Source organism: Hyalella azteca, unplaced genomic scaffold (genome assembly GCF_000764305.2).
Source record: "Hyalella azteca isolate HAZT.00-mixed unplaced genomic scaffold, Hazt_2.0.2 contig4316, whole genome shotgun sequence".
Lineage (NCBI taxonomy): Eukaryota > Metazoa > Arthropoda > Malacostraca > Amphipoda > Hyalellidae > Hyalella > Hyalella azteca.
The window spans coordinates 479,171-495,486 of NW_025934536.1; the positions used below are offsets into that span (position 1 = coordinate 479,171).

General features: G+C 37.5%; 1 protein-coding gene across 1 annotated transcript in view; it reads left to right on the forward strand.

Annotated features, from left to right (window-relative positions):
- LOC108682264 (tyrosine-protein phosphatase Lar) overlaps window positions 1–16,316 on the forward strand; it is a 340,083-nt gene that overhangs the window by 289,229 nt on the left and 34,538 nt on the right. The window contains exons 15-21 of the mRNA XM_047879960.1: window positions 531–548; window positions 7,890–7,990; window positions 8,530–8,725; window positions 12,085–12,212; window positions 12,867–12,884; window positions 13,670–13,820; window positions 14,154–14,459. Of these exons, the coding sequence (XP_047735916.1) occupies window positions 531–548; window positions 7,890–7,990; window positions 8,530–8,725; window positions 12,085–12,212; window positions 12,867–12,884; window positions 13,670–13,820; window positions 14,154–14,459 (918 nt within the window). The remainder of the gene's footprint in view (window positions 1–530; window positions 549–7,889; window positions 7,991–8,529; window positions 8,726–12,084; window positions 12,213–12,866; window positions 12,885–13,669; window positions 13,821–14,153; window positions 14,460–16,316) is intronic.

Below are 16,316 nucleotides of genomic sequence, written 5' to 3' on the forward strand. Positions count from 1 at the left end.
TACTGAATTCTTCAGCGTTGCAAGGGTGATCGCAAACTAACCTTAAATTCAGACTGTTTTTTAAAGAACAACTTCCACCCACACTTTCTTTGCAATAACCGACGTAACAGACTTAGTTTTTTAGTGAGGAATGCATGTTACTCTTTCCTTTAGCTCCATAGTATTGAGGAAATCGATACTTGAAATTGAGGACTTGAAAGCCAATACAACGTTCAATGGATAGCCTCTCGAGTGACAGAAAATTACCTTTAAAATAACTTTTATCAACCGTTAATATTTCGTTATTTTCTAACGCACACTAACTTCTAAATGCGCTAGGACTAGTTTGTTTAACGCGCAAATTCCTTCGCCCGACTGTTTGTTTTAACCATGAAACACCATGGTTAACCATGTCCGCATTGCTATCCTGGGACATTTACCAGCCTAATTATGTCTCTATTTTCCCTGTGTGTCGTCTTTCCTTGCTAATATCGTCTAACATCATCTTGCTATTTTCCACTAACATTTGTCTTTCTCTTCTTCTCGAGCAGCTAACGGCAGAGATTCAAGTGAGTGCGCAGGTTCAAAGTTGCTTCCAAGAAACTCGGCACACTTTTATTTTTACTCGTGCTGGTTTTTTCATTGAAGCTTTTCTTGTACACTGATGCTGTATAAAAAGATTTTACTTATTCATTTTGTTATATAGAAGTATGCATTTAATTTTTTGTTACTCTCTTTTTCCTTCGAATCTTTTTTAAATTTTATTTCGATCTTTTCTCTAAAAGTAATTCCTATTCCGAGTTTACTGTAGTATTTTGTTTCTGTGTTTGTGTTTTTGTTCAATTTATTTCTGCAGCAATTAAATTGCCGTGCCTGCTGTTGTTTTCAACTATTCAAAATGTTTTAAGTATCTTAGTTATATGGTTTTTGCGTATCAGAAAATTAGTCCATGAATTTTGATGTTCTTGCTATTTATTTTACCAAAATCGTGATCGTTGGCTATGAATTTTACGCAATGATATATTACGAAATACATTTATTATCGATGACCGAGCGTTTAATTTAATATGGGGAAATTGCATTGATCACCACCAAATGAGAACAAATTTTGTTCTCTCTCAGTTGCCTATGCGTAGTGCAGCGTTCAACGCCAAAGCATTTTGTAGTCCGCACATCGTACAATTTTTCGCGACTTTCTCGCTGCAAATTTGACTGCTCCTGGCAGGATTCTTGTCATTACTGGTCGGTGTGCCGAGCTCCGTGATATCGCCTCTGGGATATGAGAAGATTTAAGCAACCGAGCCAAAATTTGCGGTTTTCTTGAACGATCAATTGCCCACTCGCTATAGAACGCCTCACTCTCAATGCATGACCTCTGTGCATAGACGCTTTTCTCCGCTCCATGCAATCATGCCCCGACTTCAATAGCCAATTTTGATTCGGCTTTGCGGCAAAAATTCGTTCCACGAATCCTACAGACGTGGCTGGACCGCCTGGCTTGTCTGCAATTATTTTATTGAAGGGCTACTGTATAGGAACACAATGCTACACTCAGTGCCTTGTCCCTAACTTTGAGTCGCGCTAAAACTTCACGGACCTCTCAGTTGTGTTCGAGTTTTCTTCACTACAATGTCTCTCTAAAAGCCAAGCTTCCAAGTTTTCTTTCCTCTAAACAAACCGTAGGGTTACATCTGAAACGTGTGGGTACTTTTATTTTCGTCTATGTTTAGTCGTGGAAGAGTGCGTGTGAAAAAAGCTCAAGAAGGTTCAGCCTGGTGTCAGTGTATCATTTCTGCTTGGATAATGGAAAACATTGTCGAAAAATTAAAAATAATAAGTAAAGAATGTAAATACTATGAAAACATTTTAGTTAACGGCTTGTTGTGCTTCCAAAAGTTACCCATTCGGTTATCCCAGAGTTATCTATTTTAAATTTAAGTAAAGATGAAAGTTAGCCTTAACTGTACAAAATTAAAAATTTGTATCACTGTAAACCTGAAAGTTAATTTAGATATCATGATTTTTCCGCACTCAATATCACGTGAACGCAAAATTTTTCTTGCTCACATAGGTATACGTTTAATTCTTAGGTGAGGCTTAAAATTGCCATCAAAACCATTAAGTCGAATGCATTCATTATTAATTTACAATTTATGTGGGTGAGTAGATTTGACTTACGCTCTTTTTAGGAGCTTTTACCGTGCAGTTGGTTTTCCTCGGATTGTCAAACATGAAGATCATCGATCGACTTATCGACTCTGTACAGGCTTTATTCTTCCTACGCACTCTTATTTTTACGGTCAAATATAACAAAATATTCATTTTTCTTGCATTTTTTATTTGGTAAATTCATGAATGTTCGCTTTTGAATGGAAATTTGGAATCTATTTTCTTTGTACGATTTTTAGATGAGTGACTGCAGCATACGGTTGCAGCAGCCACCGGCTCCACGGTGTATATACGAGCTAATATTGCCTGGACCCATCGGACGCCTCCTCCTTTTCCGGAACCCCTTTCCCCTGAGCGTGGTTCTTTCCATGTGCGTTATTTCCTGAGGCTGCTATCGCAAATCTATAACTAGGCAAATTTATCGCTGAAGAAGAGACTGCGTTTGCAGTCCGTCGTCGCTTTTGCTGACCGATTTAAGGGGTACGCGCCTCTCACAGCCTTACCGCGTTCGCCCCTAATTGAAGCTGCCTTCGCCCAGGGGACCGTTTACCTTCGAGCCTTCGATCGACGCCACCGGCAAAGCTTTTAATAAAAATCCCTTGTACCTTAGGTCTTCTTATCATGGATGAATATTTCCCGAGTGTGGAAAAGACTAGGCACTGGAAAATTTTTATGTTTCCTGAATCTAATACAGCAGAGAACGATTTTCTTGTACAAATATTGTCCTTATCATGTTCACTTTTTAAATTAATTGTTAATTATTTATTATTGGCTCTGTCACATACTATACTTTAAACCAAATTTGTGTATTTTGTGATAATCTAAGACAGAATTTCATAAGTGTATAGGTTATCGAGGCTGAAATGCTTGCTGCGTATAGGCTGACGACATTCTTACAAAGGGTATGAGTGTTATTATGCGAGTATTTTCTCTCAAACTTTTCAAATATTTTTCATTCGACAACATTTTTAGTACGTAAAACTTTTCGAATTGTCAAGGTACAAACGTTTTTTGTAGAAGTAAATCTGTTTTGTAGAAGTTCTCTTTTGTAGAACAAACGTTTTTTTAGAAGTAAATCTTTTCTGTAGAAGTTCTCTTTTGTAGAACAAACTTTTTTTTTGGTAGAAGTAAATCTTTTTTGTAGAAGTTCTCTTTCGTATATAGAACAAACGTTTTTGTAGAAGTAAATCTTTTTTGTAGAAGTTCTCTTTTGTAGAACAAACGTTTTTTGTAGAAGTTTGTCCGGCAAGGGACACTTGCGGCCCTGAAGTGTCGTCAGTGTATGCGTTTAAGGCAGAAGTGTCCAGCATCTTGCGTTAGCCATGGACGCGTCTCTAGAGAATTACCTCCACAAGATTGAGTTTACCGAAGGGTCAGCTGGGCCTTGTCCGTCAATGCGCTTGTGTCGCAATGTTTGACGTTACTTCTGCATCTCTAGGCGGTGGACAGCTAACCAACTGCATTCTCTGACAAACCGTGGTACAAACGTCTGTCACGGGATGAGAAGTTAAATACGGAATATTTTACGGCTCAACTAATTGAAACAGCTGTGATTATGTTTAAATTTACCTGGCAAAAAATATCGGCATGCTCTGATCCTCTAGCTGGCCTTCTTTTGCGTTCGATTTCGCTGACCTACACTTCGCGATTGTTCTCATGATGTAAGAAAAAAAATTTGTCCTCTGGATTTTATAAAATTTTGTTTTCCTGATTTTAGTAAAATATTCCCATTGGCTGGCTTATACCGCAAGCCTCTATATAAGATAAAAGTGGAGGAAATGAATACATGGGGAAATAACGTCGGTCTTGAGGGGACTTAGTGACGGATGGCCGGTTGGTACGCGGCTGTCTTAGGTCTGTTTCACGAGTCTCTTGAGAGCCTTAAAGCCGACACAAGCTTGCTGGCGATTAATTTCAAGCCTTCTTCCTTCGTCGATTCCGATTCTAAGTGTCCAAATCGGACTAAAACTCTTGATATTTAACGGCCATGTTTTGTAGAGGTCATAAAATTAATTCGTATCAAGAACTAAATACATTCTTCTTTGAATTTTCCACTCGTGTTTGCTGCAGTTTTTCCTTTTCATTAGGCTGCACGTGCTTCTCATTCTTCTTTTGTATTTTTTTCTACAGATATTTCTCAATTTCTAGTTGTTCACTCAATCCGTTATTCGTCCATACTCAACCAAATTCGTAGCTCTGTCTCTGCAATTTAATACTCGTATCAGATGGTTTGGGACGTGCTGAGAGTGCGGCTTCAACGTGATGGAAAATATTATCGGTCTTGCATCCAGTATCGCACTCGGCGTTGAAAGCCATCAAATAAATGTATTTTTACTTGGAATACTCATAAGATCTAAAAGAAATGTATTTTACGAAAGTTACGAGGTAAAGAAGGTGAACAGAGTGTACTTGAATTCATATTTAAACTTCTGCTTTGCTTTAGATAGGCCTGTGCAACGAACTTCCATATGCTGTGCACGGAACCTCCGTGAAACTTATTTGTGCGAACGTGCGTCACTGCAACGCACAATGATAAAACTTACAGGCTTTTCGAGAGGACTTCAAGAGAAAATAATAGCGTGGATTTTTGAAGGAGTTTTATGTGGTCCCAGCGGCTGTTAGCGGTAACGCTGGCTGCCTCTAATGGATGTGTGGAGTGAAAGCCAAGACTGGCTTGGGCTCCCTTGGGGCGAGCAAACGATGGTTGCTGGGCTTGAAAATGCCTCGCTGCTACCTTGCCGTACTCCGCGCAATCTTGGCCGCTCCAGCAGCGGGATCGACATTCGCTGGGTGACAATGCGCAGTGTTCCACGCTATGCCGGGCCTAATATTTGAAGATCATTGCAAAAGAATCAATATCTTTTGTATTTTTGACCGTTGACTTTATATAAAAATTTTTTTACAATGGATGGACCTTAATTTAAATGAGAAGTTTCTGGTGATGACGGTTATCAGTAGCGGTTTAAATCCGACGGATCATTCAGTCTTGAAGAATTTCACCAAATCATTAATGTTTTCATCAGTCGAATGGTACGAAAAATAACCGTCAGCTCGTCGCAGTTTTTCGTTCACGCTTTCCTCTAGCATCGTCTCGGCCCTAATTAATATAAAGTAACTTGAACACTAAGAATAACGACACATTCTTAATTTTATAGCTGAGAGAGTAGACATAACATCAAGCCAGTTCCACTGTAGAGCTGCAGGCTAGCGTCGCTGATAACAAGTGAGTTTTCACCTCTCAATGCCCTCTCGACGTGGCTCATGAGAGCGCGTGCCAATGATAGTTCAAGTTATAACTCACTTCAATGGACGCCTATAAAAGCTTCCTCAACTTGCGTGTTTTATTGTCCTCATGTATTGGCTGTAAACTTTACGACCTGGCACTTATTGACAAGCTCTGGTGATCCTATTCATTGGTATCTGCTTTTGCAGGCCATATAACCGCTTTATACTAGATTCCAATCTTTCAATGTAAGAATTCTTACGATTTGCTTGTCTGTTCTATTTTATTCTTTCAATCTTCTTTACTTATGTCGTGAATTACGATTTGCTTGTTTTTTCTATTGCTGTTCTTTCAATTCTTCTTTACTTATATCGTGAATTACGATTTGCTTGTTTGTTCTATTGCTATTATTTCAATCTTCTTTACTTATGTCGTGAATTACGATTTGCTTGTTTTTTTCTATTGCTGTTCTTCCAATTCTTCTTTTCTTATGTCGTGAAAAAACGCTGGGCGTTTATAATTACTCATTTTAACGGGGATTTTTTTCCTGAGAGTTTGCCCTCTTCCAAATCTTAGTGCGAGCAACTTTCATTCTTTGTGGCGTCTCTATGATGGATCGCTTTTATTAGAGCCTCTCTTAGGGGGATTTATTGGCTTCCTTTGAACGATCCCTGAGCATTATTTGACTAAACGATTTATGGTTCTTAGGCCATTGTTGCAGGTCAATAGAGCTGCTGCTGCTGCTGCTCGTTATAGCTTTGCCCCTCCAATGTCTACTAACATGTCTGCGGCGTCGTTGACCCGTGCCTGCACCAATACTAATTTTGTTCTAATGCCAGAACGAACGTAAACTTCACAACATCACGAATTTTCGTTTCCGATGTTTGTTAACCCTGTGCATTAGATCCAATTATTTACTCCTAATAACGTCATAAGTGAACTCAATGTGTGGTACATTTTGCGCTTTACGTCGTAAGTAGACTCAATGTATGGCACTAAATTGTAATACATGCACGAAACCGTTGTTCTTCCACTCTCATTGTGACTGGAAAATGGATCGCTTCATACTTATTTCTCGAGCAATATTTCTCAATATATGTTAGGCTTTACTTTCGTGTTTCTAATTGGCCCGCTGCTCACGCGGTGGTCTAGGCATAGATCCTGACCATGACGGTGCTGGCTCTGGCGTAGACAAATTCGTGCTGACTCAGCATCTGCGCGTTGTGCGTGATGAGCTTCCCGAATCTCCGGTACAATACCTGCTCTCAGGGTGCTGCTTTGGTGGGCTACTGAGTTGAGGGTACAATGTGGTGAACTGAGGCGGGTGTGTCCGGTGGTGAACGGGGACGGGTGTGTCCGGTGGTGAACTGGGGCGGGTGTGTCCGGTGGTGAACTGGGGCGGGTGTGTCCGGTGGTGAACTGGGGCGGGTGTGCCAATTACATTTTTTATTTTGCAAAATTTGTGATGATTTTCAAAGAATTTATGTCTCATTTTAGAATGCAGCGTGGTTTCGTCGAATTAATTTGTTCATGCAACTTATCTTGAGTGTTCCGAAGTCAAAAATTATATCGTAACATCTCAAATTACCTCAACCTGCTGGTACTCGCAAATCCACCATCTTCATTCATAATATTCCAATTCGAAAGCATAATGGCATAACCAACTTATTGTTGTACAAATCGCGACAGTTGAGGCCAAATGCATGCCGCTTGCGGTAAAATTCATTAGCTTATTTATCCCTGTGTTCTAGCAAATTGATACCTCGAGAGAACAGATAATCCGGTTTATGAATCTTTTGCCTTGACTTTAGTTGAATTTTATCTTGGTAAATAAATACCGAGAACAAGGTTGCATCCTAGGTATGTTTTATCTTTCTTTTTACTTTCTGTATCTTAGTGCTATGCAATTAACTTAGTTTTACAATTTAAAGTTGTTTTGTTTTGTATGCTCTACTGACGGTCGATTTGTGTCATCTGTCTGCATGCATGCTCTTCTTTCTTTGGTTTTGAGTTTCATTTTGTTTCATCAATTAATTGCTATTGGTTCGGTTGTACACGTAGGTTGATTACTGATTGATTGATTGATTTCTTCTTAATTTAGCAAAAAAGTTTTACATTCTAGTCGTCAAAACTTTCTTGATATGGTACACATTCCAGTAAAGTTGTAAAAAATCTTCTGAAACCGATAACAATCGTAAATCGTGCTTGTGCTGTCCGCAAGAAAGTATGTTAATTTTTCGAAGATTCATGTAATTAATATTAATGATAATCGCAATAACAGAATTTTCGTTTGCCTTGTTTTCTCCTTCGTCTAACTTTCAATCCAGTTTTACCGTCGCTTTAAAAAACTCTTCACGCCTCCAACTCTGAAGAAGGAAAACATTTTCTACTCAATGACTATTGCTAGATTTTACTAGATATTTGCAATTGTTTTTCCAATTTATTTAAAAACAAATATTTCTGATGTATTTAAAATCTTCACGTCTTGACGCCCAACATCATTGACGGCTTTCCTCAGAGCCCGGTAGCGCCCCGCGCAGCGTACACGTGAGGCCAATCTCTTCATCCACGATGGTCATCCAGTGGCAAGAGCCCGAGGCACCTAACGGCCAGATTACGGTTCGTGGCGTCATGATACATACCATGAATTTTAGGCTACTAATTGTTTGTACCTGTGTTCTAGATTTTGAACTGACGATGGAGCTGGACTCCGAAACGTTATAAGAACTGGTGAACTTTTTGGCTATTTTCATTACTTTTGAATTCCTGGTAAATTTGCGGCTTTAGCAACCAAGTGATCTTAATATTAATACTTAGATACATACCATGTTTTTTCATTGATGGCGAGACCCTTTACTGATACTAATAATACTCTACTTATACTAATACTAACTAATAACTATTCTCTATTCATAGTTGTTCTCATAAAATAGCTTGAATCTGGGATTCGTACAGAATTATTGCGCCATTATCAAATGCACTCGTTTGTATCATGTGTAACACTGGCTCTGATATTATTTTTCGATTCCTGTTAAATTTAAATTCGTGTATCAGTATATGCACTACGTCTAATATCACAATGCTTCGCTCTGCTATTTGTTTTTAAGGACATTTAACCCGTGGCTTGACTAACGCGCGTGAATTCTCATTTTGTGCAGAGCTACAAGGTCTACTACACGAACAACGACAGCCTGCCGATCTCGGCATGGAAGAGTCAGACGGTGCAGGAGAACAAGCTTACTACCATCAGCGAGCTCATACCTCACAGCATCTACACCATCTGCGTACAGGCTGTTACTGGCATGGGCCCCGGCCCCCTCTCTAACCCTGTCAAAGTCAAGACCCAGCAAGGAGGTGAGAATCTTAAGCATCGTGATTCATTCACTAGTTCTAATTATAAATGTATGTATCTAGTCGGTGAAAGCGGTTCCGGTCCCCTCTCCAACCCTGTCAAAGTCAAGACCCAGCAAGGAGGTGAGAATCTTTACTTTATTCATTTACTAGTTCTAATTGTAAATGTATGTATCTAGTCGGTGAAAGCGGCGGTACTGCAAGGCGAGCGTCTACGCTCCATTCAGCATCTCACTTCCTTTACTAGTTTTGCTTCTCATTGTGTTCAAAGATAATGTAATTTAAAGTGTACGTAAGTGTAGCCTAGCGGCTAGTTACTTAGAAGTTTGATAACTCGTTAGAAACCTTGTTGACGATTCGTTTACCGTGCGTTTAATGGCCTCTTCCAATGCCATTGATGTCTGTGACAAATGATGAATTTGAGTTCGCGTATCTGAACATCACTGGCTGTAGCCTGAGTAAGTGTCTTGATATTAGCGAAATTAGGTTGTCACTTTTTTATTCAGCGTGTTTATTGTGTCATTTGAACGATGTACTTGATGATCAATTAGATTCTCGTGTCCACTTCATGATGTGGTTTTGACACCTAACATTGCATCCCTCATTAATTCTTTTAATGGCTTAATTTGAGGTGAAATGTTCAAGTATTTGATTCAAAGTCCCGTCGAGTAGCCTCTTGATGTCCTGGACTTGACGCGTGATCTATAATATTCGTACTTTAACACTGTTAGCAAACCAAGCATTCGTTTTATATTTCATGCTTAGCTAATTCGAGTCATGATTCAACTTCAGGTTGGATGTCTAATGAGAGGAATTGTTAATTAATTCTCTCCAAAGTGTTTATTATACCATTGAGTGTTTTGTGAACGTGATACTCTCACTAGCATTACCAAGCGTGATTTTATTCCATGCTATTACGATTGACGCGCTTTTTATTTTGCAGAATACGCCCACAATTGGGGGATGTTCATGCATTGAATTGGATTTGATTTTTGTTTCAATAAAAAAAAGAAAACTAGGTTATTTATACAATTGTTCGTTGGCCTGCTCGGTGTGATCAGTGTTAATGTAAACTTCATGTATTATGAAGAAAAAAAATTAGCGTTGAAATTTTTCTCGCTATTCAAGCCGTACAGAAAACACCGGAAAATATTTTTGTTACTTTATATACAAGTTGAAAATAATTGTTGCTTTACAATTAAACATCATTTATACCTACACTTGAAACCACTAACAAAATTTTCTGCTAATCGAAAGCTTATCGTGAAAAATCCTCGTGAATCCGTGAAAAAATTTTGCAAGCCAGTCTAATTGGGCATCTAATTTTAATCTATTTTGTGAGTCTAACCTACTGCTGTACAGTCCGACTCAAGACTCAACTGATGGTATTGCTGTGAAGTAATAATAATTAATGAGCTCGCTTCCTGTTCCTTAAGAAGATAGCTAAAAATTTCATGTCATTGCTACTGTGCAAACTGAGACGCTTTCTTGGTTGCAGTCGGAACTAATGGACGTGCGAGATCCTATCATGGCCATTATATTTTTTAGAAGTCATTAGCGCGGGACTTATTATTTTTATTGTTGAATTTCTGTTCCTTAAAAAAGATACGTTTATATCGGTTGCCGTTCTATTCGTTTTTAGATAATTATAGCGTAATTTTCGTCAAAATATAATGTGTGTTAAGTTTGGACGTGCCAAATTTTTCGCCTGATAGGATTTATGCGGTGGTCGAATTAATAGTATCTGGAAACCCATGACGTTTGTGGCAATATTACGAACCAGAAGACTCATTTCCGTGCATTTCTAAAATAATTAGAATCTTTAATGAAGGTCATCAATTGAACTGCTATTTGTAAATTTCTTAATTTAACTTTATTTTCAATTTCTTTACCCATGGCGCTTTCAATTGAAATGCATTGCAAACTGCTTCTCAATAATTCAGGATGAATAAAGTTTAAAGCCGTAAAAGCTGATGGATGAAATTCATATAATGATGAGACAAATTCACCTATCTGTCGTTAAAAGAGAAGTAGAGGAAAATTATAACTTAACAAAAGCACACATTTCTTTTCAAGTATTGTATTCTTGATACGAATTTTAAAGCAAATTCTGGTGTTCATATCCGTAGATTTTATCGGTTTAGCTTTCAATGTGCACAACCTATAAAATGTATAGGTACACGTATACACTTTCAAAGTATACACTCGTATATTGTTGATATTCACTTCCTTCAGTATATTTTTCGCAAGGTACGATAAATTTTACCTCATTGTAATCGTTTGAATTTTGGCTAAATCTTCTCAAGCCCGCGCTCGTGATGTCCATGTTTGATGGTAATTAATATATTTCGTTTTCGCTCTGCCCAATGTCTACTTATTTTATTAATTGGCGTTAGGATGACATATATTAACCAAAGGCTTCTTCATGCCAAGATTTGAAAATTGTGACGTTGAAGTTTAATAAATCTGTCGAGTTTTTTTCTGCGATTCTGACGCTAATTAATGAGTTGGTCAAAGTTCATTTCCTGGAAATTATTTGCTGACATGATCAAGAAAAAGATTCGTAGGTGATGTCGCTGACATATTCTTTACATAACATCCAGACGTTTTATCTGTCATTCACTGATCTTCGTTATTTATTGATGCACATGTTATTTATTGATGCTCATTTGTCACGGGATATTTCTTTCGTAATTTCTTTCGTAATTTTGCGTTTAAATCAAATCAAAATCTTACAGATAGGTGAAGCAATATAGCATTTTCATCAGATATTTTGACCTGTTGAGATATGGCCTGCATTTGTATTGATTTTGTTATTTCATATCCGTAAACATATCTGTGAATCCGTCTCGTCCAGCTGCCGCGTTTTTTCTGTATTCAGGATCATTGATTCATAATTATTTTCGGTTTTTAATATTTATAATTTATTTAAATTACCCCAGATTAATTCTGAACTCTTCAATCAATTTGTACAATTGCATTTTGAGTTCATATCAACTGAACGTTTTTTTCTCAAAAATGCTAATAGTTCTTTAATACGACCATCGAAAGCTTGAGTCTTTCCATTATATTTATAGACTTGTCTAACTTTCGACTTGATTTGTTTTAGATAACATACATAGTTAGCATAACATTATACATAACATATTTAATGAAGAATTTTTAGCATATTCAGCATAATATTGATACAGCATATTTAATCAAGCATTTTTAAAATATTCAACATCATTAATGTAATGTAACATATTATATAACATAACACATATAACTTGTATATAACATAACACATGTAATGTAATGTAACATAATTAATGTAATTATGTTTAATGTAACATGAAATATAACATTAAATATTTGCTCAGTACCAAGTCAGCCATCGGACCTGAAGCCGTCGAGCGTGACAGCGACTTCCATCGCCGTGAGCTGGACGCGGCCCTCGCACCAGGGCGAGAACATCATCAACTACGAGCTGTACTGGAGCCTTCAGAAGGTGTGGCTACATCTCACTTTCTCTTGCACGCTTTCAATATGTTCATCCTAAAGAGTGCTGCTGCATCTGACTTTCTCTTGCGAGCTTTCAATATGTTCATCCTAAAGAGTGCTGCTGCATCTGACTTTCTCTTGCGAGCTTTCAATATCTTATGAGTGCTTTCATGCTATTCACTTGCACGCTTTCAATTTCTTCATCTTGAAAAATCCATGCCATTCATTTCTTAAAGAGTCCATGTCATTCATTTGCACGCCGTCGATATCTTCATCCTAAAGAGTGCTGCTTCATTTAACTTTCTCTTACAAGCTTTCAATATATTCATCTCAAGAGTGCTGCTTCATGCAATTTACTTGCACGCTTTTAACATCATCATTCTAAGTGAGAGAAATTGTTTCTGTCGGAATGAGAGGCTTCAACAAGCATGAAGAACACTTGTTTATTATACGGGAAAATTCAAAACGATTTGCACACGAGTCATTAACTTGTAAGTATTGTTATTGACTGAAATAGAATAAGCTCGGTTCATAAAATAGAGCTGACGTTTACGAAGTTGACTGTGAAATATAGCTCAAAACCTGATAATTTCAACTGAGAAAGATTGGTTGCTGTGTGGTGATCAAACTGTACTAATCGTACTTTTATTTTCACTTACAGGATGCCAATGACCCAGCGGTAAGTAGTATTACAAGAAATCGGATAATCTAGCTCACTTATCTGCCAATTTAAAAAGCTATACAGGCATTTTATTTATTTATTTATTTATTTTTATTTATTCTTGAAACGATCATCTTGAAAAGGAAACGCTGAGTGTGACATTCAGTGACTCCATTAACAGTGACTTAGATTTAATTATACGTTACAGGAAACGTACTTTCGATTTTTCAATCATTTTCGAACAACATTTATTTGAATTAAAGTTTTTTTCAGTCACTCTTTGGGGAATTTTCTATCCACGTGCCAGAAGCACTGAACCATCTAGTTGAGTGCTGACACAATAACTCTGATTCTACTTTTAAATACTTAATCACTGAATTTTCTTTCCACCTGCCGATAACACTGAATTATTTTGTTATTTGTTTATCTTACTTATTTACTGAATTTTCTTTCCACTTGCTCACAACGCTGAATTATTTCGTTAATTGTATATGTTACTTCTTCTCTGAATTTTCATTCCACTTGCCGATAACACTAAATTATTTAGTTAATTGTATATGTTACTTATTTTCTAAATTTCCTTTTTCTTTCCACTTGCCGATAGCACTAAATTATTTTGATATTGTATTTTTAAATTATTTTGATTTTTTACTTATTCTCTGAATTTACTCTCCACCTGCCAATAACACTGAATTATTTTATTTGTTTATCTCACTTATTCACTGAATTTTTATTCCACTTGCCGATAACACTGAATTATTTAGTTAATTGTTTATATTGTCCCACGAAACTATTGCGTGCAGAAGTATCAGCAACGCACTATTCCCGACGGGGAGAGCTACGTACTGCAAGACCTGCGCCCCAACACCGTCTACAGTCTCTGGCTCGCTGCTAAGTCCCAGCGCGGAGAGGGCGCTGAGACCGCTAAAATCTCCGTCAGAACAGAGCAGTCCAGTGAGCCGCCTTACTTGTCATATTATAAAATTTAAAATGTATTAGTATATTATTTCAACGATTAAAATTTACCTTTGTATAATTGCAACTGTTCAAATTTAGCGTCATTTTATTGCAGCTGTTAAATTTTGCCAATGGATCTTGGTACGGTTAAAATTTGCCATTGTAATATACTTTTCTGCAGGGTTCGCAGAGCTATTGAAATACTATTGTGGACAATTTTTAGATTACCTTTAAGGCTAAAGAAATTTGAGGCAATCTTCTTGTAAATGTAAAGAAAAATTGCATGCACAAAACAAGTAATTTTTAATGACAAAATCATGTACTGTTTAGCTCCCGGAGGTCCACCGCAAAACATCCAAGCATTTTCGGAGACGTCCGAGAGCATCCGTGTAGTTTGGGAGCCTCCAGTTGCGGAGCTGCAGCACGGCGACATCACATTCTACACTTTGATGTACGTTAACAGCAGCCTGAGTGACGACGATGCACGTGAGGTCAAAATACCAGACCCTAACGAGCGAGAGTTCGTCATCACCGGTCTCCAGAAGTGGACCGAGTATCGCGTCTGGATGACTGCGGGCACGAGTATTGGTGCAGGGGTCAAGTCCGACCCTATCATGGTGCGCACCGACGAGGATGGTGAGTGTTATATGGAGTTAAGTTGATTGTGGTGTTTTTCACGATATTTTCCGTCCATGATAGTGAGAGGTTATCGGTAACGTTAAAAAACTTAATAACGATTCGCCGTTTTCTAGTTTCTTACGTGAGACAACACTGAAAAAATAATTTTCATGATTTGTTATCTAAGTGAGATACTCGAGCGTGGGTCTATGCGGTTTAAAAATAATCTATCATTGATTAATTGAATTGAAATCCTCATTAGTCTGTTTAATGATAAGTGTTAGTTGAAGTATAAATATAACCGTGAATGTCTCTGGCTACAGGATAGTTTGTAATTACAGTATTAAAGCTTGGATGGGTACTGTCAGTCTTCTATAGGCAATATTGTTAATATAAGCTCTATATGAAAATATTTCTTGCCTTCAGCAAACAATTTTGTAGCCTTTGCGAATAATAAGATTATTCTCAATTTATTGGTGTGAGAACTATGTAGGGAGATGTAATTTTCTACTTGTATCTTTTGAACACAGTTAAATGGTCCTTCAATTGGAAGGCTTTTGAAATGAACTTTTCTCTATGATAATCGAAAAATATTATCTGTTTTTTAATAATAAATCCCCAGTGTATTTCTTATATAATCAATGAGTTTAGGAATTTGGTTGTTACATTGGATTATATTGTGTATAGAGATGTGTGCCAGCAATAGCTTAATGCTTCAGTCACGGCCTCATGCCGTGCGCTGCTGCAGCAAAGCCAGGCTATGCAGCATCTAGTTTGTCTCTAATTTATGTGCTGAATGATGAATAAGTTCCCTTGCCTAGAAAGTAGGCAGCTCAACTCTGACCGAACAGCAACATTTCCTTACTCGCTGTCAAGTTGTTTTTGTGCTGTTACAGGCTTTTTAATATGTGTTAAATTATATATATTAACATTAATGCCTTCCGTGTCACTGAAGAAAACCTTACATTGGGGTTATCTCTTGTGCAACTCTTTCAAATTTGTGTTTCTAAGCATTTATGAAGGCTTTATAAGAGCGTGACAGTACTAAAGAAATTGTTGGCTTGTTCGGGCAAAGCTATTTTGACTACGAAGGGGGAGTAAGCTTTAAGCACATCAGCACATTGCTATTTCCTTAGCTATGATCTCGGCACTATAACTCACGCGTGTCTCACTATTTTGAACGCTCACGTTCGTTTCTCTCTAGCACAGCACTCGTTATAATCCCTAACAAAATTTAGAGTCGCCCCAGCTTCTGGTAATCCCAAATCAGAAGCTGCCGCGTCTCTAAATTTTTACTGGGATATGTACTCCCCCGCTGCATGCCACCTTATCTCCCATAGTATCTCTCTTATCAGCACTACTATTGTTGTGTTATTTCACAGGGCTTCTCCACCGAACTTATTCTTGGGATACACAAATGGAGTTTTCATTTGTATAGACATTAATTAACTGGCGTCACACCTGCTCGTCGGTTATTTACAGCCTTCCAATAAATTCTTCCGTCTCTCAAAACTCTACGAATATTCTCTCCACAACTCTGCAGTGAATTCAGCCACTCGAACCTGAATAAATGTCCCAATTCAAAAAATATCGTGAAAATTACTTGATTTATCGAGTATTAACATGGAAATACGTTGCACAGCAATTTTACATTTTATTACTTACACAGAATTCCAGATACTTGTAAATATCTCCACAATGGACATTTTAGTTTTAAATTTTGCAAGTGCACGCTATAATTATTCACTTAAGGATATTTACTTGTTTATCTTCGAATCAACATTAATTATGAGTTATGTGTGCTGCATTTTTTGTACGTTTAACTTAATACCAATTACAACGATCACATTAACTTGATACCAATTACAACGACCA